Below are 23498 nucleotides of genomic sequence, written 5' to 3'. Positions count from 1 at the left end.
CACGACGAAGGAATTTCAGATTGAGGTAGTATGATTGAATGTTAGTAATGGTTTCATTGCAAATATAGTTAGTTATCATGTATATAGGAGCATAAGTAAGCAAAAATGACATAAATGACATAAATGAGCTTGTATTTGACCCAAATCCTTTGTTTTGTATATAAACTAACATTTAATCATTCTAACAACTCATATTCATTATATTTCACATGTTTGTGGTTTGAAATTGCCTAAATGTACTCATTATCATGCAAATACAAGGTTATAGGATCATAAGTAGGCGAAAATGGCTTAAATGAGCTTCTACTTAACCCAAGTCCTTTGTTTTGTGTATAAACTAACATTTAATCATTCTAACAACTCGTATGCATTTATTGAACTTTTTTGATGTTTGGAATTTCATAAGAGTATTCATTTGCACTAATACCTTTACTATACACTAATATCGTTTTATGTTTGTTTTGATAGGTGCTTATATCTCATGGAGGACGATCATGACCTTCATTGTGTAGAGGACATTGAGGACGAGGACGAGGATGAGCTTTATGATGTGAACAAGGAGGTTGATTTGGGTGAGCCAGGGGATCAGGCTCAAGATGAGTTGGAGCGTAGGCTTGAAGAATTTAAAATTTCAGTTGAACGTGCTCCGCCTATTGAAAATACAGTATGTGAGATTGTTGGTGAGAACCCGACTCCTGAAACTCATGGCCAAGGACAGGATCAAAACAACACAGGTGGTGGAGGGGGGGGGGGTAAAGGCACCAGCTAAGAGAAAGGGTAGGGGTCCGACGACAAGTTTTAAGAAACCTACCGGTCCCATGGTCTTGGAGTATGACAACAACGGCCAACCCGCGGGAAAATGGCGTCGACAATATGTTAATCATGTTGGCATGTGTGTGCACAAAATCCCCATTACACTTACAATGCGGCAAGTACCTCCGGATTTGATTCAAACCTTTTGGGATGATACAAGGGTAAGTGTTTTGTTGGCACATTTAGACAATTTAAGAAACCTTCACCTTATGGTTGTTTGTAAATAGAAACTAATAATCAGTTTGTATTTTTGCTTGCAGAAGCTGTTTTCTATTCGTAATGATGCCGAGAAGAGAAGGGTGTTTGAATCTTTATTAGCGGAAAGATTCAGAGGCTTTAAGACCACCTTAACTAATGGATGGATCTATAAGAAGAAGAAAGTTGTTGAGGATGACCTTTTCCCTTGGCAAAAATGGCCGAGCGTGTCAAAAGATGACTGGGAAAATTTCGTTATTCAAAGAAGTCAAAAGAAAGCCATTGTAAGTTTGGGTAAATCTTATGCCAATTGAATAATAGCTTGACTCTTATTGTAGTACTGATACTAACATTTATTTTTATGTAGGAACTTCGAGAGAAAAATACAAAAAAAATGCATTACAGAAGGAGTACACCCATCGTATAGGGGCTAAGACATTTGATGAAAAGAGACCTGAGTGGATCGAAAAGGGTTTATACCCCAAATCGCTTCTAGTGCCATCGAAAGAACCCTCTAGTTTTTGTGAGTGGTGCCGATGATTTCTTTTTTTCTCTCCATCCGTTTGATAAGAAAACCGGAAAATGGGTCATCAAGGGTCCGAAAACCAAAAAAATGGTAGATAAACTTGTAAGTTACCTATGAACTGTTGAATTTTAAGAAGCTTTTGCATCAAAATCAATATACAAACCATTAACTGTATTATTGACATCCTTTTTCCTTTTGCTACAACTTGAGCACACTAAAGAACTAGTAAAAGGAAAATTGGTCCCAAGTGTGGAGAATGACCCTTTCACCTTGGCTTTGGGAAAGTCATACCATCGAGGACGAGTAGTAGGTTCGGGAGAGTCATTCCTAGGATGGCAAAAGGTGATGGGTCCAGAATACAAAAAATCGGGTCGATCTCGAGCAAGTGTTAACTCACCGGATGAGTTGGATGCCAAGGTGGCATCAATTAAGGAACAAGTACGCAACGAGTTAGTAGGTGAATTCATGCTTGGGCGAAGCAGATGAACTTACCGACTTTTCCGTTCCCCGTGACTACACCGCTCGACTCATGTAGTCACCCACAAGGACAAGGAGAAGGTGATAGACATGGAGGAGATGAGATACATGGAGAAGATGTGCTACTTGAGGTAGTTTCAATTGTATTAAAAGTTTTAAAATATTGAGTTACGTGAAATCTGAGGTGGCATAATTGATCAACTATTGCAGGTTGCTACTCCTACACATGCAGACTCGAGGGAGCTTGATAATCCAACACCGCATGAATATCAAGATTTACAGGTGATTTATTTGGTTTTAGCGTAATAAATTTCGTTATATTATCAATGGTGTATGAAAAAGACCTATTTTAATAACTTCTTTTTTTACAAGTGTAGGAAGACACCCGATGTTCACTTCTAGCCCCGGGGCTTACAAAAAGGGGAGAATTAAATATCGTGGCATATAGTAGTGCACAAGAAACGACCGGTGATAGGGCGGGGCCAAATCATTACTCGGTTGGGATCGCTTCGGTGATTGCGGGGTTTGAAGACATCCCACTACCAGTACCGATAGAGGAGGTTGAGATAACAAAGCTTTGGCAAGCTCAAGGTAGCTTCGTGGATTGGCCACGTGCGTGGTGAGGTTGGTCAACAAGGTAATTTATTTATTTTAATTTTTTTAGTGTTAAATAACCGTTAGGCACTCTCTAACTGCACCTCTGAAAAAAAAAACCGCCGAAATAGCATGACTCCATGTAGGTGTCGTTCGAAGTGCGCCTACGTTAAAGCATATTGTGAATATGCTTGGCACTCATATATAGGAAGTGAGAATTGACATATACGATTAGGGACAAGGAAAGTAGGGAGCCGCCAACAAGTTTTTAAGGAACTTGTAAACCGTTCACGGATCAAAAAGGCAACCACGATAAAGGGACAATGATAGGCAACAACGATTGACCCATGAAGGTTACACCCCACTCATGATCCATGATATTACTAACTCCATATGGTTCGGAACCACACAATGAGGATCGGGGATGATGGTACGAAGTGAGTCAAGGAGTCACATTCGCCCGTATTGGCCTCTACTCGATTCTTATAGTGAAAAGTGATTCCTGCGATCTTAAAGACATACAGACAAAGGTTCAAATTGCTCCAAACTATTATTAGTCTAAATTGGTTGATTATTAATGCAACACATTATTCTAAAATATCGTGATCACTTGATTTGATAACAAGATTAAAAAGGATCCTAACCAGGTTGTCCAAATTATCTTATTAGGCGTGATTTTCAATTACATATTCCCTTTAAACATGCAATATGGTGATAATAACAATAATAGAATAAACATTAGTATTGGAAGCAATTTAACAATAATATCGTGAGTCAAATCAAATTATAATAATAACCCTAATCATGACACTAGCAATGAAGAATAAAAATGAGAGTAACTAAGTGATTAATTACTCACTTTTCGCGTTTCCTTGAATTGCTACATCATGAATAAACTGTTAGTAACTTTAATAAATATAAATCAAATGGAAATAGTTAAATTAAATTATAAAGCAGAGTTGATTTGGTCCAAACCCTCAGTTAATTATACCTTTCCCGCCTTGGTTTAAATATAGAACTTCGGGTATTGTATGAACTCCTTAGAGTGCTTAGGGGAAGTATTATGAGAAAATAGGGAGGCTAGTGTTTAGGCTAAAGAGGGAGAAGAGAATGATTTGAAGATCAAGCTTGTTGATGATTGAAAAAGGGGAAATATGACCTCTATTTATAGAGAAAAAAGAAGGGTCGAAAAAACAAGATAAGATCCGAATTAAATCGGAATAAAACTCGATAGGCTGCAGTTTTTGCGGTTTTTGTTTTTATCATATCTTTTGATCCAAAAATTGGAATAAGATAAATAAGATATAGTTGGAAATATCTTGAATTCTACTTTATAACTCAATTGGAATCAGATAAAAATATGTTGTAGAATAAAAGATATGGCTGAAATAGTGAGACGGTATCAGTTTTGGATAGAATTTGATATTTCATTCATATCTTTTCCGTTATAGCTCGGAATTGATATTATAATATATCGTTGGAAAGATAATTCAAGGGCTATACTACCATCAAAGATTTGGATAAAAAATATGAGGCAAGAAAATAATATCTTCCTATCTTTGAATGTCTTTCAATTTGAATAAAATTAGGACTTTCAAAAAGAAAAGTTTTATTCAATTTCAAACTCTTTAATCTTATGTTTTCAAAAATGATAATTAAGATCTTTTAGAAACTTATAGAAGCTTCCAATTAATCATAATTGTTTTAGGATGGGATTAAAGATTTTGGACCCTCCACATGGTCATTGGGTCGAAGGTAAGGTGGGCTTAGGTTCTGTTTGGGCTTAGTTTAATATTTTGGCCATAACTTATTCGTTATAACTCGTATTTGTGCTTATAATATATTGTTGGAAAGCTCTTTTAAATCCCCATCCAATTATTAAATCATTGGACCCATATTATGGACCAAAATAAAATGGACTAAACGTTTTTATAAAAATGAAACGAAATGATTGATTTTAAAGGACACGAAATGAATTATTTTGGGTTTAAAGGCACGAAAAGAGGAAAATAAGTTATGGTTTAGGGAAATGGGCTAGGAATTGGTTTTTTTAGAAATGTATTGGGATTGAATATGAATTTAAGCACTCCAAAAATTAAATACTCAACCCGACCAATAATGGCGATGAAAGGTTGTTCATCATCGAGTTTGGTTTTGGGGAGACATTTTTAGGTGTCTACACTCCCCGGCCCCCATCTTCGAAGCCAAAGCTGCGGCGGCCTCGGTTGCCACTCCCTGGGCTGCTTCGGCCTAGGCAGCGGCTGACTGGGTAGCAGCAGCCTCGGCAGCGACTGCCAGGGCTGCTGCAGCCTCAACGGGGGATGCCTGGAAAGTTCCGGCCTCGGCGGCGGCTGCCTGGGTTGTTCCGGCCTCGAATTAAGCTGCACTTTTTTTTGGGATTGTTTTAAGCCATTAATTTTTTTTTTCTTAACTCACTCGGTCGTTGAAGTTTCAGATTTCGCATAAAAGCTAAACTTCAAAGAGAAGGAGGGTGGAGAAGCCTAAAAGCATTGATCAACCTAACAAGAAGCTGAGTGAACAACGGTCCAAGAGTGAACAAGCGTCGAAGTTGCACTCTTCGAGAGCTTCACCCATGCAACCTACTCCACTTATTGAAGACATTGTTCTTCAATCGCTCTCTGTTAATTTGACCTTTCTTCACAATCGTGCTTGTCATTTGGTCGATCCCATTGAAGTTACACTTCCTAAGGCAATGTTCCATTATGATGAGGATGCAGTTGCATGGATTAACAAAGAAGATGTGAAGGAATTTCTACGTGGTGCAAAGCTTAAAATTTCCCTCATTCAAACATTCATGAGGTACTTCAATGCCCACATAATCTCTTATTTTTTCAAGTTATTCAAATTTGTGGTGATTATCCTTCATTTGATTAATTATTCAATATTCATGCACGCAGAGCACTACAGGAGCGCTTAACTGTAACTGATTCTCCTTGTAAAGTTGGGTGGCTATGCCCCGAGCAGTTATCCACTCCTAAAATCATAGGCAAACCCCGTGATGTGTTATATTATGTTGAACAGAGTATCAGGGAATTAGTGCGTGCGGGAGACAAGTTCATATTCGCCCCATGTTATAGAGAGTATGTCTAACCATGTCAAATTCAATCGTATGGCCTCATTATATGTTGACTCCTAAATATTAATTTTTTTGTCTATTGTGAACTTACGTAGGGAGCATTGGAGCCTCATGGTGATTTGTAATCAATAACACAATCTATCACCTTGATTCAGCTCGATCATCGAAGATGCGACTCATGAAGTCTATATTGCAAAAGTAAATATATATAGCTACCTAGTGATGGTTATTGCTAACTAATTTAGTAGTCAGACAACTAATCAAATTTGAATGTACTTTACTACAGTGTTATGAAGAAGCTACATTGTCGTGCTCCTCAAGGTCCAACATGGAAGTCATTGGTGTGCCTCAGTCGTATGCAACCAAAAATATCACAACTAAGCTAACTGCAAATAAACGTAGTTAGGGAAGTCGAGTTCGAATCCACAGGGAAAAAGGGACTAATAACTGGAAACCTAAGTGGAAATACTCTAGGACGGTAGTAACCTAAGTAACGAGGGGGGTTTTCACGAGCAATGATGATAAATGAACTAAGTAAGAACAACGAACGTAATGAATAGGTAATCAATGAGAAGAACGGTCTTGGTTATGCGAAATCCACTAATGAACATACAAATTGATCATAGAAGTCTCCTCAATCAAGCTCTATTGAACACCTTGTTGTAGAATTCCTAGATTCTAAATTCTCATAAATAGTTAGAAATAGCAAAGCGCTCCTTTCTAACCCTTTCCAATGCACAATTCAAGACAAGCGCTCTAAATTATCCACAAGAAGAAAATAAACGGAGAAATCAACAAGGATTGAATAAATTAACACAAGCGGTCTAATTTCTTCAATAATATTATTCCCTCTTCAAGTTATCAACCAAAAGCATGCATCAATAACCTAAAGTTGCTACTTTGGAAAGATTAATTAGATGCAAGCGAATCCAATAATTCTAACCTAGCAATTGATTAAAGCAAATCATGAAATTAATTCAAGGAACAATATATATTCAATAGATATTAAGAGAAGAAAGATCTCACAATTCGTAGCTAAAAGCTTCAATCTTTAACCAAGAATCCGGAAGATTAAGCTTCCATGGATTCTAATTCCAAAACAAAGAATTCTGAAAATTCCAAGAAAACCCTAGAAAGCTTTTTTTTCTCAAAACTTAATTCTCCTTTTCTAACTTCAAACTTAATTAAAACTAAGCTATTTATATGTTTCTATATTTTAATAACATAACACAATAATAATAATAAAACAATATCCAAAACACGAGCCAAAACAAAGCCAAATTGCTGAAAATTAACCAAAACAGCCCGAATTTCTGCCAGAGCCGCTGCCAGCTGCTCTGGACCCGCTGGCAGCTGCTCTGGCAGCCCCTCACTCTGGTATACCCGCTGCCAGCGGCTCTGGCCAGCTGCCAGCGGCCCTGGCAGCGGTTCCTGCTGTTTTTGCCTTCTTTCCTTGCTTCTTCTTCTTGCTTTGCTTCACCTTTTCCTCAAGCTTTCTTCCTTGCTCTTCCATGCTCCATCACAACTCTCAAATCACGAGCCAAGGTCCATCCTTCTTACATAACTCTTCATTGGTTCCCGAGCTCACTCACTCAGTTATACTCATAAATCCCGCCTTTTGCACATAAGTGAGATCACAGCCCAAAACTCACAAAAGCTAACAAAAGTACATATAAAGCATCAAAACACACCCTAAAATGCTTCTCTCAACCCATGATAAGAAGGCTTATCAAATTCCCCCATGCTTGAACCTTTACTCGCCCTCGAGTAAACTTAGAGAATAAAACACATCCTCCTCACTAAGGTTCAAAACAGAAGATGGTGGAATCAAACTAGCTCTATGCACTCAAACTCAACAAAACATCCTAGTACTTATCAACCAATCACAATCACACTCCCCCATACTTCACACTTTGAATCTCCCTTTTCTCTTATTTATCAATTCATCCCCAAAATCAACTTGGAACGATAAACGCATAGCCATGAGTATGAATATTCTCAACCGCCTAAAGAAATGAAATTTTTGATAAAATTGGGCAAACAAAAACTCAACTTAACCAAAAATCTCATAAAAACACTTCCACATTCAAGAGTGAAAACAAACAACTCATGCTCTCAAATTCCTAAGATGATCAACAAATTCCCCCAAAATCTCAACTATCTCCCAAAATCACTAAGATGAAACCTACCCCGACACCTCCTTATATCTCCTCCCCTTATGACACCGACTCCGGCAAATAGATGCGAAATTTCCTTGAAGAATCAAATTCATGAACATTTCTCTCTTTTTTCTCTCATTTTGCCTAGGAGCCCTTTCGGGTTTTCATCCTAGCCTCTCATCTTTTTCCAAATCTCACTACCTCACCCGCTCATTAGCCACTTTTTTGCTTAGGTCGCCCTTTCGGGTTTTCAACCTAACCGGGCCCCCATTTTTGCCTAAGCCGCCTTTTCAGGTTTTCGACTTAGAGGGCTTCTTTTTCTTTTTCTTTTCTCTTTTTTTTTTCAATTTTTCTTCTTTGTTTTTTTTTCTTTTTTTTCATTGAAACATAATTGAAATAGCTATACAAAACCATTAAATTAGGATAACTATACAAATTTCAAAAATATGCAAGAATTGCTTCCCCCCCTACTTGAATGAGACATTGTCCTCAATGCAAGAACAACAACAATAAAAACAAAAGTAAGGGAAAGGGAAGAAATAAGTACCACCTTAATGGGAAGGATTCCCGAAGTTGGAAGATACGGCATTATCAAGGATTTCAAAACTCTCGAGAAGAAAAATGAACTATGGGGACCCCAAGTGTTGCCCATGGGAAGATTATTCTAACCAAATGCATTTCTAATTACCGCATAAGGCATGACATAGTTCTTATTGTTAAAATTGAAAGAAATTCTTGACATCCCTTAGTCAAAGTGGAAAGGAATTCATCTATACCTCACATAAGTAGGTGCGCTCGTGCTCCATCACTTCGTCCAAACCAACCACTTGCAATGCCTCCAAATCGACGACTTTTGTGCATTGCACCATTCTTTTGGGCTGTTGAAGTTGAACCCATGTAGTCTTTTCTTTTGTAGTTAGACGAATGCCCATGAAGTCATTTGCTTGGGGAAAAGAGGGTGATACACCCTCCCTTGAAGTATCCCCTTGTTGTCTACCCCCTTGCAACCCTCGTAGGTGAAGAGGTTGCCTTCACTTGTTATGTCTTCCCATTGCACAAGAACGAATTGCACAAATCTCACCTCCTCTTTCAAAATACAATGAGCAACCCACCAAACCTCCAAACACCAAGGTTCACACAATTCCTCAAATTTCAAGTTTAGAATTTAGAAATTGAAACAATGTTAAGGTTTAATTGGACTTGAAATTGAGGGAAAAGAGGTTAGACGAGGGGTTTTTAAATTTCTGAATTTTGGATTGAAAATGGGGCAAATGGGTTGTTTTGGATAAAGAATACTTGCTAAGGGATAGAGGGAAGTGATTAATTGGGGTTTTGGATAAAGACTAGAATGAATTGGATTGTAGGATTGAAGAAAAAGGGGTTTAAAAGGGCAAAAATTCAGGTATGCAGGGAATGCCGCTGGTAGCGGCTTGGGGCCCGCTGCCAGCGTCTTAAGAAGGAATTTAGGGTGAATGTTGCTGGAAGACCCGCTGGCAGCGGCTGCTGCAAAAAAAATATTTTTTTATTTTTTTTTTTTTCTTTTTTTTTTCCTGAAGGACACCCGCTGGCAGCGGCACCAGACCCGCTGCCAGCGGCTGGGGCAGAACTTTGGGATTTTTTGGCTGCTTGGAGAGCCGCTGGTAGCGGCTACAGAGCAGCTGCCAACCCGCTACCAGCGGCTCCTGCAGGGGCTGCCTCCCAAAGCCTGTTTTTACCTGTTTTGCTCTATTTTTGCTCACAATACGTACTCCCAAAGCATCCTCCTACATAAATCCACCAAAAGCACTGGGTACATCAAAACAAAAACAATAAAAACTAAAATAAATGAAAACGGGGAAGAGTTTTCGGGTTGCCTCCCGATTAGCGCCTTTGTTTTACGTCGTTGGCTCGACACAACTCATGAAACTTCGTTAATCAATTGATGGCTCGTAGAGATCGATGTTCTCCAAATTCTCGACCTTGAACCCTTCGTAGTATGGTTTGAGCCTTTTTCCATTCACTTTGAACATGTTGTTGGTCTCTAAACTCCGAATTTCTACCGCTCCATGCGGATAGACCTTGTCAACTTGAATTGGACCCTTCCAACGGGAGCTCATCTTGTCATGCCACACCTTATTCTTTGCTTTGTGGTATACCTGGGATAATTTATTGCCCGGAAATGATGACGGGGTGGGTGTTGCCCCTAGTGGTATAGGTGGAAGCTTGGACTGTTCATTCAATTCCGCCACCTTCACCTGCACATTAGTAGGTATAGAAGAATCCAAGCAATCACCAGACACAACATTAGTAATAGGTGTGAGGAGCTCATCCCCATGATCAATGTTAGAAACATCATGCAATATTGGATCGACAACATTTATAGAATATAAAGAATGAGTATCAACATGATACTTTATGGTATCATAAATGTTATACACAATTGCTTTCCCATCAACCTCCATAGTCAAAGAACCGGTAGACACATCGATTTTTGTCTTAGCAGTCTTTAAGAAAGGTCTTCCTAACAGGATAGGGGCTGCTTGTTTGTCATGTTCCATGTCAAGGACGTAAAAGTCAGCAGGAAAGATCAATCCATCAACCTTAACAAGTACATCTTCTACTACCCCCTTAGGATATACATTGGACCTATCAGCTAACTGAATTACTACCCCAGTTTCATGCAAAGGCCCAAGTTCTAAAGATTTAAACAGGGAGTAGGGAATGACATTGATTGATGCACCTAGGTCCAACATGGCTCGGTGTAATGTGGTGTCTCCTATTGTAACAGGAATAGTAAACATACCAGGATCACCACATTTTTCTGGGAGTTTCTTTTGGAAAACTGCAGAAACATGAGCACTCACCTTCACTTTTTCTTTTCCTCCCAACCTGTGCTTTCTCTTGATCGTACACAGTTCCTTCATAAACTTAGCAAAACGAGGAACACTTTTAATCACATTCAAGAGGGGCATATTTACCTCACATTTGCTGAAAGTCTCATAAATATCCTTGTCTTTCTCATACCTTCGAGTATCTTGCAAGGCTTCTGGGAAAGGTGGCACAGGCTCATAAGAGGTAAAGGTTGGAGGATTCGCCTTAGTTTCTTGTTCTACTTCCTCCTCCTCAACTCCAATCAAGTCTTTAGCCTTCTTAGGTGCAACTACAGTTTCTTGCAACTTTTTGCCACTTCTCAATGTTATTGCATTAACTTGTTGCTTAGGGTTCAGCTCCGTTTGGGATGGAAGCTTTCCAGAGTCCTTAGCTTCAAGTCGGCTTACTGCACTTGAGATTTGACTGACTTGATTCTCCAGGTTTTGAATACTTGATCTGGTTTCTTGTTGAAACTGCATCATATTCTGCTGCATGGTAGAAACATTAGAAGTTAGTGATCTAATCATTTCTTCAGTTGACATATTACCTGAATTAGAGCTTTGGCCTTGAGGTGTTAGGAACGGTGCCCTATATTGCTGAAACTGTTGTTGACCTTGAGCATGCTGATGTTGTTGGTTTCCTTGGGAATTCCCATATCTCAAATTTGGATGATCTCTCCATCCTGGGTTGTAGGTATTTGAAAAGGGATCATATCTTCTTTGCGGACCTTGCCCTTGAAAACCTAAGGCGTTGGCCTGCTCATTCTGCTCCTCTTGTAATTGAGGACATGTATCAGTGGGATGTCCCATGGAGGTGCATAAACCACAAGCATTCAGTTGCTGTGGATTCCTTGAGTTCACCATGAACTCACGCATCATAGAAGTCAAATCAGCTACTTGACTCTCTAACTCAGTTGTATTCGAATTTGCTAAATTCACCCGGCGCGTGGGAGTTCTCTGACTGAATTGCCTAGAATTTTCTGCTAGCTCTGCAATCAACCTAGTTGCATCTCCTGGAGTCTTATTCACTAGCCCTCCACCACTTGCTGCATTCACCATCCTCAAGTCATCATCAGTTAGACCTCCATAGAAGTATAGGATGAGGTCTTGATCGGAATACCCATGGTAAGGACAGCTAGCACACAATCTCTTAAATCTCTCCCAATACTCATACAAGGATTCATCTTCCTTCTGATCCACATTGCTGATAGCTTTCTTAAGGCTTGCAGAAATAGTGGCTGGGTAGTACTTCTCAAGGAAACACTTCTTTAAATCTGCCCAAGTTGTTATGCTACCTGGGGGAAGATAGTAAAACCAATCCTTTGCTGCATCTTTGAGAGAAAAAGGAAATGCTCTCAACTGAATTTGTTCATCAGTCATCCCAATCGGTTTCATGCTAGTGCAAACCACATGAAATTCTGCCAGATGTTTATTCGGATCTTCGCCTTTCATGCCATGGAATGCCGGCAATAGATGAATTAGACCGGATTTGATCTCAACATTAGTACCTTCCTCCAACTGCTGGTATGCAATGCACAACGGTTGTTGGTTCAAGTTAGGGGCTGTAAGTTCTCTTAGAGTTCGATTGTCAGCCATCTCCTCTTCTTCTTGAATATTGAAGGAGTACGTTGATTCACTAGGGGTTGTTTTTGCCTCTTTTCGCAACCTGGAAATATTCCTTTCAATTTCTGGATCAAACTGCAAAACTTCTTTGTTAGCAGAACGGGTACTTATCATACCCTAGCGAACAAACAAAGAAAGATAGCTAAGAACAGTCCTAAAATAAATTCTACTAAGATAAACAATTAAAAAGTAACGCCTTAATTCCCCGGCAACGGCGCCAAAATTTGGTGTGCCTCAGTCGTATGCAACCAAAAATATCACAACTAAGCTAACTGCAAATAAACGTAGTTAGGGAAGTCGAGTTCGAATCCACAGGGAAAAAGGGACTAATAACTGGAAACCTAAGTGGAAATACTCTAGGACGGTAGTAACCTAAGTAACGAGGGGGGTTTTCACGAGCAATGATGATAAATGAACTAAGTAAGAACAACGAACGTAATGAATAGGTAATCAATGAGAAGAACGGTCTTTGTTATGCGAAATCCACTAATGAACATACAAATTGATCATAGAAGTCTCCTCAATCAAGCTCTATTGAACACCTTGTTGTAGAATTCCTAGATTCTAAATTCTCATAAATAGTTAGAAATAGCAAAGCGCTCCTTTCTAACCCTTTCCAATGCACAATTCAAGACAAGCGCTCTAAATTATCCACAAGAAGAAAATAAACGGAGAAATCAACAAGGATTGAATAAATTAACACAAGCGGTCTAATTTCTTCAATAATATTATTCCCTCTTCAAGTTATCAACCAAAAGCATGCATCAATAACCTAAAGTTGCTACTTTGGAAAGATTAATTAGATGCAAGCGAATCCAATAATTCTAACCTAGCAATTGATTAAAGCAAATCATGAAATTAATTCAAGGAACAATATATATTCAATAGATATTAAGAGAAGAAAGATCTCACAATTCGTAGCTAAAAGCTTCAATCTTTAACCAAGAATCCGGAAGATTAAGCTTCCATGGATTCTAATTCCAAAACAAAGAATTCTGAAAATTCCAAGAAAACCCTAGAAAGCTTTTTTTTCTCAAAACTTAATTCTCCTTTTCTAACTTCAAACTTAATTAAAACTAAGCTATTTATATGTTTCTATATTTTAATAACATAACACAATAATAATAATAAAACAATATCCAAAACACGAGCCAAAACAAAGCCAAATTGCTGAAAATTAACCAAAACAGCCCGAATTTCTGCCAGAGCCGCTGCCAGCTGCTCTGGACCCGCTGGCAGCTGCTCTGGCAGCCCCTCACTCTGGTATACCCGCTGCCAGCGGCTCTGGCCAGCTGCCAGCGGCCCTGGCAGCGGTTCCTGCTGTTTTTGCCTTCTTTCCTTGCTTCTTCTTCTTGCTTTGCTTCACCTTTTCCTCAAGCTTTCTTCCTTGCTCTTCCATGCTCCATCACAACTCTCAAATCACGAGCCAAGGTCCATCCTTCTTACATAACTCTTCATTGGTTCCCGAGCTCACTCACTCAGTTATACTCATAAATCCCGCCTTTTGCACATAAGTGAGATCACAGCCCAAAACTCACAAAAGCTAACAAAAGTACATATAAAGCATCAAAACACACCCTAAAATGCTTCTCTCAACCCATGATAAGAAGGCTTATCAGTCATCGATGGTAATTTACACGATATTGTGATTATCTTAAAAATCTGTTAGTAAATATTTGCTAATTTGCTTTGCATGTTTCACTGATGTGATTTGTTCGTCATATGCTAGTACGCACAACAAGAAAATGGACTAAATTGTGCTTTGTATGCGATGATATTCATGCTTGACATAGTGACTCATTTTGCGGACAGTCAATACCTTGATAAGGTAAGTCCTAAAACTTAATAAAATGCTCTTTTGATATTATTTCAAGCCTTAGACATCTAAAAGTAGAAAACATTGACATGTTATGAGTAAGAAATAGTTCATTTGATAAGAAAGGTAGAAAATGGGCTAAATAGAAGTCATATACGCCATATTTGGGCCATTTTTTGTTAATATGCTCTTTTGATGTGATTTCTAACCTTATACACCTAAAACTAGATGATATTGACATGTTATGAGAAAGAAATAGTTCATTTGATAAGAAAGGTTGGAAATGGGCTAAATAGAACTCATATAATCCATATTTGGGCCATTTTTTTTTTATTAATTTGCTCTTTTGATGTGATTTGTAACCTTATACACCTAAAACTAGGTAACATTGACATGTTATGAGAAAGAAATATTTCATTTGATAAGAAATGTAGGAAATGGACAAAGTACAAGTCATATAGGCCATATTTAGGCCATTTTGAGTAAAATACGTCTTAAACCTTAATAAAATGTTCTTTAATTCAATTTTAAGCCTTAGAATCCTAAAACTAGGTAACATTGACATGATATGAGAAAGAAATAGTTCATTTGATAAGAAAGGTAGAAAATGGGCTAAATAGAAGTCATATAGGCCATATTTGGGCCATTTTTTGTTAATATGCTCTTTTGATGTGATTTCTAACCTTATACACCTAAAACTAGATAATATTCACATGTTATGAGAAAGAAATAGATCATTTGAAAAGAAATTTAGAAAATGGGCTAAATAGAAGTCATGCATGTAGGCCATATTGGGGCAATTTTGGTAAATTGCTCTTTTGATTCAATTGTTTAGCCTATTTAATTAATTCTAACATAATTTTTCTGTATTTTAAGTTTTGCAAGGTACAAAAGGATGGCCCGTTGACAATCAAGGAACTTAATGAAGTTCGAGACATGTTGGCGTCTTTTATCACCTTTAACATGTAAATGTCACTTTTATTGTGAATTTATGTTTTGTTAACTTTTTAATTATATTATTATTCACTAATTACTTATTATCCTTTGTAATTGGGAATATTTATATCTATATATATATAACAATTTTTATTTATTTTATTGCATTTGGGAATATTTATATCTATATATGAATTATTATTTTTAATATTATTTGTATCTTATTATAACTATTAATAATATTAATATTAATATTATTATTATTGGTAATTATAATAATAATAATATTAATTTTGTTTGTTAATATTATTGCTGGAATTACAGGCCTGAAAACAGATTATTATTACTGAAATTACAGGGTTTTTTTTTTTATATATTATTGCAAAAAAAAGGAAAAAAAAATAATACAGTAAGCCAAAAATGATTTACCACCAAAATAATTTACGCGAGCATTTATTATTGGCACCGGTTAACCGATGGCCAAAAATATTAACCGGTGCCAAAACCTCTTTATACCACCGGTTTTGAACCGGTGGCAAATGTGGGAGGAATTGGCACCCCCCACATTTTCACCGGTTCGAACCGGTGGCATAACCGGGGTTTGAACCGGTGCCTTTCAACATTATTCTACTAGTGCATCAAGACTAAAGGCCAAGAATAGTAGAGGAAGGTAAGAGCGCTTGCCACTAAGAACTTTTTCATTTCTATGAGCTGCCCTACCTATACCGACACCAAAAGAGCAAGCTACGTTAGTATTGGTTCACTTGCTTTATTTGAATAGGAAAGATAGCTGAAACTAGCTGTTAGATTCTCGATAATCCCTTTATCCGGGCATCATTCCCTTTTAGATTAAACTGTCGAATCTGCCTTTGCATTGTTGGAGTAGCTTTGTGATTCTCTAAGTAAAATTGGAAGCTTGATGGGAGTGTACCCCTATATGCTGATGCTGCTTGCACATCTGAACAAAGTAAAGTCTCCTTTGCTAGGCCTTTAATCGAGATGGATGTTACTATGCCTTTGCCTGATCATATTTGGGTTGAAGATGTTCAAGGTAATGTGTTCAAGCATGATGTCCTTTATGATTGGAAGCCGAGTTACTGTCAGATTTGTAATATGCCTGGACATGACTGCAACAAAGTTGCTCCAACAGTTAGGAATCCACCTAAAGAAAAAGCTGTGCCTAAAACCAAAAAACGTGTGGGTTCCTAAACAGCATGTTGTAGTGACAAATGCTATTGTTTAACTCCACATTCAAAACATAGTCAAGCTAGGTTGGTTAAAAGAAATGTGTAAACATAACACCGTGATACCTCTAAGAAGTTACCTTAGTGATCTACGAAGATCAACCCAATGATCGATCACCACTTGGATTGTATGTGCATCCACTAAGTACTTTGGACTCTACAAACATATTTGGACCCTTATTTTTTAAAAGATTCATGTTGGCATCATGTGGAAATTTGCTAGGCATAAATAAAAAAAGGGGAAAAAAATTCTTGAAGAGTTACTTTTCGTATATAGAGAAATCGATATTTGATTCTACAAACAAATGCCAAGAATAAATCAAATTTTAATCAAGTAAGAACACATAGGTGCAAATTAAAACAAATAAAGTAATTTATTTGACAGTGAACGATTGAAAAAACCCTCTTAATTTAATTAAGGATGTTTCTACATTGGTCATCATTAAAATGACCATGAATAATATTCTTAAATCCTATTGGTTAATTTTTCTTTTTTTAATACATGGTGTAGGGAATATCTCAAACATTATCCAAAACTTGAACCCCACTATGATCATACATTTAAGCATGGTGGTGTCCAAAGCGAAGGAAGCTAGAGTAAAAAGAGTCGCCAACAGGTTTTAGAAACTTGTAAACCGTTCACAGGGTGAAGGTTACACCCCTTAACGATCCATGAGATTTTTAACTCCAATAGGTCTGGAACCAAGACTGGAAGTTCTAGGATGAAGGTAAAATCCAATCTAAAAGAGAAAGAACATGCCCAAAAAATAGGCCTCTACTTTATTCTTCTCGTATTCATGTGCGCTTTCTGACTAACATGCAATCAATAGGTTTACCCTAAACCTGTTTAATCTATGTTGGTTATATAATAATGCACAAATAAAACTATTATTGGTGATCACTTGAATTATAATCATATTAACCCTAAACAAGATTATTAATTATTTTATTAAGCGTGATTACAAGTACAAATTCCCTTTAAACATGCATAAAAGGTGTGATCTAGCAATAACAATAAATAATATATCAAGCAACATAATAATCATAATAATAATAATAATCATAATAATCATAATCAAAATAATCATGTTCATGTTAAAAATAAAACATAATAATAGCAAGATCCTAGGCATGATACTAACAAGATTAATAACAAATCCTAGCATGTCATTAAGCAATAAAAATCAAAGCTTTAGCCCTAACATGATACTAACATGATATAAGGAAAGAAAATAGGAAGCATCATAACAATCATACTTGATATTAGAAATTTTAGTTATTACCCTAAACATGATACTAGGAAGATCAAAACACCCTAACATGATACTAGGAATCAATAAAATAATATAAGCATGATTTCTATATCAAAATATCAATAAAGTAATTAAATTACTTACTTGGATGCCTCGTATCTCTTTCTAATAACAAAATACACACGTTAGTAACTTCAAGGAAAATATAAAACAAACAATTAAATTAAATAATTGAAATAGAAATTTGGGACAAAACCCTCAGAAATATCAAACCATTCACGTCTAGGGCGAAGGCAACTTCGAACTTGGCTAGGTGTGTCTAGTGCTAATGTATGAGGAATTGTATTTGTAAAATTCTAGGCTTAGAAAGAGAGAGAGAAAGAATAAGCTTTAGCTTAGAGAGAGAGAAGAATTAGAGAATTCTGGTTAAGAGTTGATGATTGAAAACGGAGGTCTAGGGACCCTATTTATAATAAAATAGTCCGGAATCAATAAAAACGGATCAAAGTTTGAAAAGGAATAAAACACGCCTCTGTTGCCAACAACAGGACCGGTCGCCAGACGACAAACCTGTCGTCCGGCGCTGCAAGACAGTTTTTGAGGATTTTGTTTTTATCATATCTTTTGATCAAGAAGTCCAAATAAGTCATATAATGTGTCGTTGGAAAGCTCTTGAAGTCTATTTTCCAAACCAATCAGAATCAGATTAAAATATTTAATAGATAAAAAGATATGACCAAAATAGTGGAAGGGTGTCTGTAGGGAATAATTTCAAGCCTTTAAAATCCCACTAGCTTGAACCCCACTGTGATCATACACTAAAGTACGGTGGCATCCAAAAGGGAAGAAGATAGAGCAAAAGAGTCTCCAACAAGTTTTTAAGGAACTTGTAAACCGTTCACGAGGTGAAGGTTACACCCCTTAACGATCCAAGAGATCGTCAACTCCATAAGGTCATGAACCAAATAAGGGTTCGGGGATGAAGGTACAAATCCAACCTAAAAGAGATTGAACCTGCCCTAATAATAGGCCTCTACTTTATTCTGCTCGTATTCATGTGCGCTTTTTGACTAACATGCAATCAATAGGATTAACCCTAAACCTGTTTAATCTATGTTGGTTGAATTTAATGCACAAATAAACTATTATTGGCGATCACTTGAATTTATAATCACAATTAACCCTAAACAAGATTATTAAATATCTTATTAAGCGTGATTGCAAGTACCAATTCCCTTTAAACATGCAATAAAAGGTGATCAAACAATAAAAAATAAAATAATCAAGCAACATAATAAATAAAAATCATTAATAATAATAATAATTATAAATATTAGGAAGAGTATAGGAAGCATCATACTTTTAATATTAAAGATACCCTAGACATGATACTAGGAATCAAAATAACAATCTAAGCATGATATCTACATCATAAATCAATTAATCTTTAAAGTACTTACTTGGATGCCTCGTACCTCTTTCTAATTACAAAATACACGCGTTAGTAACTTCAAGGAAAATAATAATCAAAACAATTAAATTAAATAATTGAAATAGAGATTTGGGACCAAACCCTCAGAAATTAAAACCTTTCACGTCTAGGGCGAAGGCAACTACGAATATGGCTAGGTGTTTCTAGATCTAATGAATGCGGAATTTTGTATGAAAACGCAAGGTAAGAAAAGAATGCTAAAGAATTAATGTTATTGAAAATTGATGAATGAAAGATGATGAATGAAAAGAATTAATGAATCGTCCTTGATGAATAACTTTTGTGAATGAAGAGAGTTGATTATTGGTGAAGATAGTTGGTGAAAACTTAAGAATAAAGAGAATTCGTGAACGATAGATGTAGATGATTATTGAAAACAGAGTTTTTGATACGATATTTATAGAGAAAATCATCCAAAAAAGATAATTTATCAAAACAGAGTCTGAAGACCACAAAACAACCTTGGCGCCAGCCCTGGCTCATTGGCGCCAGGACCAATGGCTAGCGCAAGGCCAATGGCTGGCGTCTGGCGCCAATCCTGGTTCCAGGCGCCAAGGCCTGGGGTTGGACGCCAAATTGGATTTCAACGCGTTTTCGAAAATCTGATAAATTTCCCGTACTGGAAGATAAAATAATATAATTTCAGTCGAAAATGCTATTTGATCTAATTAAAACTCTGAAGAGTCCTAATTGAATTAAGAATGATAAACCTTCTAGAATGTTCTAGAAGACTAAAACCATTCCTAATTACATTAGGAATGATAAATCATATTAGGCCCTCCCCTAGATCATTGGGCCGTACTTAAAGCTCAAACCGGGCCTAGTTTAGTAAATTAGCCATAACTTCCTCAATATTCATCGGAATTGGGCTTATAATATATCGTTGGAAAGGTCTTTGCAAGCCCCATCCAACTACACCACTATTGGACCCATATCATGGACCAACCAAACTGGATTGACTGTTTTCTTAAAATAAAGTTTTCAAAAACAGAGAGAAGAGAAAAGAAAAGAAATAAAAACTTTCCGCAACACTAGACCTTTCCACACTTTCGTTTCATTCGTTTATGATTCGACGTGAAATGTACTCATCAGTGGGTTTGGTTTTGGGGAGACACGAATGGGTGTCTACAGTGTCAGTTTTGGATAGAGTTTCGTATCTCATTCATATCTTTTTCGTTATAACTCGGAATTAATATTATAATATATCATTGGAAAGATAATTTCAAGATCTATTAAGAGGTACGATATATTCCATTTTGTACAAAACAAAGATTCTCAAAAGGAGTAGTTTTATTCAATTTCAAACTCTTTGAAACATAATTATCAATCCTAACTCCATTAGGATTTAAGAGAACCTTCTAGTGTATTCTAGAAGACTATAATCAATCCTAATAGCTTTAGGAATGATAATTAATAATAGACCATCCTCTAGATCATTGGGCCGTATATAAGAACCAAACCGGGCTCAGTTTAGTATTTTGGCCATAACTTCCTCATTATTCATCGGAATTGGGCTTATAATATATCGTTGGAAAGCTCTTTTCAAGCCCATCCAACTACACTATTATTGGACCCTTATCATGGACCAAACTAAACTTGAATTCCGTTTTTCATATATAGGGTAAGAAAAGAAATGTTTTCAAAAACAGAAAGAAGAGATATTTTAATAAAAACATCCTCATCACTAGACTTTTCACACTTTCACCTCGTTCGATAATCAAATGACATGAAAGGTATTCATCATTGGGTTTGATTTTGGGGAGACACAAATGGGTGTCTACACATGGTCAAACCACTTTTTATTTTTCTATTTTTAATTCTTTTTCTTTTTTCCGAATAATAATTTCTAATTTTTTTTAACTTTTTAATGAAACTGAAAAATAAGATTAAATTAAGAAAATTAAATTCAAATTATTATTCTTCAACGTTTTTTAAGGTTCTTCATCCACGCATGAAACTAACCACCAATTCATGATCTTTGTCCCTTGAATTCACTCACAAATAAACGGAGAATCAATATATATATGCCTAGATCACACATAATCAACAATCTTTTTTGTTTTAAAAAATCGGGGTTTGTGCGAATCAAAATTGTTTCTTAATCCTGGAATAATACATCTTAATTAGACAATCTCAATCAATGGATGCGAAATCGGTGATTATATGTAACCAAAAATCTTAAATTTTCATTTTTTTTTTATAATCTAGGTTTGTCAGGAAAATTTGGGAAAAATTCATGAAATATTTTCTTCAAAACCCTGTTTCATAAACAAAACGAGGATAAAATTTTAAATCTTGTTTTTGTAATAGGTGTTCACCAATATACTAACAGGACATTACCCGTTACAAACAGTTTTATTATTTATTCGTCTACGACCATAAAAAGTTTTGTAATTATATTGAATGCTATGATTATGACTTTTGTGATTATATTTATGTTCTCATCAAATAATTATCATTAGATTATCAATGCGAATTATGATGAAGACTTTAACATGCTTATTATCTCAAAAGATTATGACCATATACATCATATGTCATTACATTATGAAACGATATATGCTAAGTTTATGTCATGAAGTATTTATTTAGAAATGTCAAATGTGATTCAACTAATTAGATATCGAGTGAACAACGGTCTATGAATTATTCATTTAATCTGACACTAGCGTGATTTTTGAGAATTTTAAAAATAAGACTAATATTATTTTCCAAAAGAATAGCTAACCAACCAACCATCAATCTATCTATCTATATATATTATATTAAAACAAGGTACACTAGTTCCATGGCTGACATGTGTCCCTGTTTTAGTTTAGTTTAGGTTTTTTTTTTTTTAGTTAAAAAATATTTCGGTGTATATTTGTCAAATATCTTATTCATATATATTATCGCAAATTATAAAATATTTCTCATAACTATAAATCCTATAAAATCTTATTTTACTAAAGGAGTTCTATATAGTCTTGGTCAACTCTAAATATGTATAAATTTTTTGTCAAATAAATATAATATTTTTAACAAAAATTTATAGAGTGAAAAGCATTACTTTGTTTTTATAAAGAATCTCTATGAGCAATTTATATGATTTGATTTATGTAAATGATTTAATTTGTATATAATATTGATTTTTTTTTTTCCGTTTTTTCAAATAAATATTTGATAATGAGGAATATTTACAAGCTTGAAAAAGGAAGGTCTGATATATTATTTGGAAAATAACAAAGTCTTTATTATTTTCTCTATTACAAGATTTACCACATTTTTTTCCCCAAATATCTCTCATTTTATTAAAACAATACTTTTGAAGATTTTTTTTATTAAAACAATACTTTTGAAGATTTTTTTTATTAAAAAAATACACAACTTGCCGCTTAGCTTTCATGGAAGAATGTCATATTAAACACTATGTCTCCTAATTTTTAAAGAAAATGACGTGAAAATAATTTGCTTGCTTACATCATCCTCATAATCAAAGCATATGCATTATCCCATCCTTTTTTTCTTGCACAAAAAAAAAAATTAAATAGTGAAAACTATTTTATTACTTGAACTAAGCAATAGCAGAGCAATATCAAGACATTAATCATGCACTCTAAGCTACCATCACTAGCTAATCTTACTTTGTTTTAGATATTATTTTGGTGGTAATTTATTTTCTAATTCCATTGCATGTTCATATTTAAGCAATAATCTAATTTGAACGTTGTAGGGAATATTTCAAGCATTATCCCAAACTTGAGCCCCACTGTGATCATACACTTAAGCATGGTGGCGTCCAAAGGGAAGGAAGCTAGATCAAAAGAGTCGCCAACAAGTTTTAGGAACTTGTAAACCGTTCACATGGTGAAGGTTACACCCCTTAACGATCCAGGAGATCGTTAACTCCAATAGGTCTGGAACCATGACTGGAAGTTCTGGAATGAAGGTACAAATCCAACCTAAAAGAGATTAAACTTGCCCTAATAATAGGCCCTCCACTTTATTCTTCTTGTATTCATGTACGCTTTCTGACTAACATACAATCAATAGGTTTACCCTAAACCTACTTATCTATGTTGGTTGAATATTAATGCACAACAAAACTATTATTGGCGATCACTTGAATTATAATCATATTAACCCTAAACAAGATTATTAATTATCTTATTAAGCGTGATTACAAGTACAAATTCCCTTTAAACATGCGTAAAAGGTGTGATCAAGCAATAACAATAATAATATATCAAGCAACATAATAATCATCATAATAATTATAAAAATAATCATCATCAAAATAATAATAATCATAATAACAATAATAATTATAATAACAATAATAATCATAATAACAATAATAATCATGTTAAATCATAATAATAGCAAGATCCTAGCTAGGCATGATACTAACAAGATTAATAACAAACTCTAGCATGTCACTAAAA

At 35.7% G+C, this 23498-nt stretch overlaps 1 protein-coding gene across 1 annotated transcript; it reads right to left on the bottom strand.

Moving 5' to 3' along the window:
• Positions 1-9771: 9771 nt before the first annotated feature.
• On the bottom strand, positions 9772-11769 carry LOC110732072. Its single transcript, XM_021911984.1, has 2 exons — positions 10819-11769; positions 9772-10671 (listed from the first exon to the last, which is right to left on the bottom strand). The coding sequence occupies exons 1-2, from the start codon at positions 11767-11769 to the stop codon at positions 9772-9774; spliced, it is 1851 nt and encodes a 616-aa protein (XP_021767676.1).
• Between the last annotated feature and the right edge of the window lie 11729 nt (positions 11770-23498).

Source organism: Chenopodium quinoa, unplaced genomic scaffold, assembly GCF_001683475.1.
Source record: "Chenopodium quinoa cultivar QQ74 unplaced genomic scaffold, ASM168347v1, whole genome shotgun sequence".
Lineage (NCBI taxonomy): Eukaryota > Viridiplantae > Streptophyta > Magnoliopsida > Caryophyllales > Amaranthaceae > Chenopodium > Chenopodium quinoa.
Note: the sequence above shows the minus strand (reverse complement) of the source record. Positions and strands in the feature narration are given on the sequence as shown.

Excerpts from the sequence above, each read along its gene's own strand:
- LOC110732072 (XM_021911984.1), bottom strand. The coding sequence starts at position 11,769 with ATGGTGAATGCAGCAAGTGGTGGAGGGCTAGTGAATAAGACTCCAGGA. Across the intron at positions 10,672-10,818 it reads AGACTTTCAGCAAATGTGAG|AAACTCCCAGAAAAATGTGG; the intron begins GTAAATATGCCC and ends GTTTTCCAAAAG.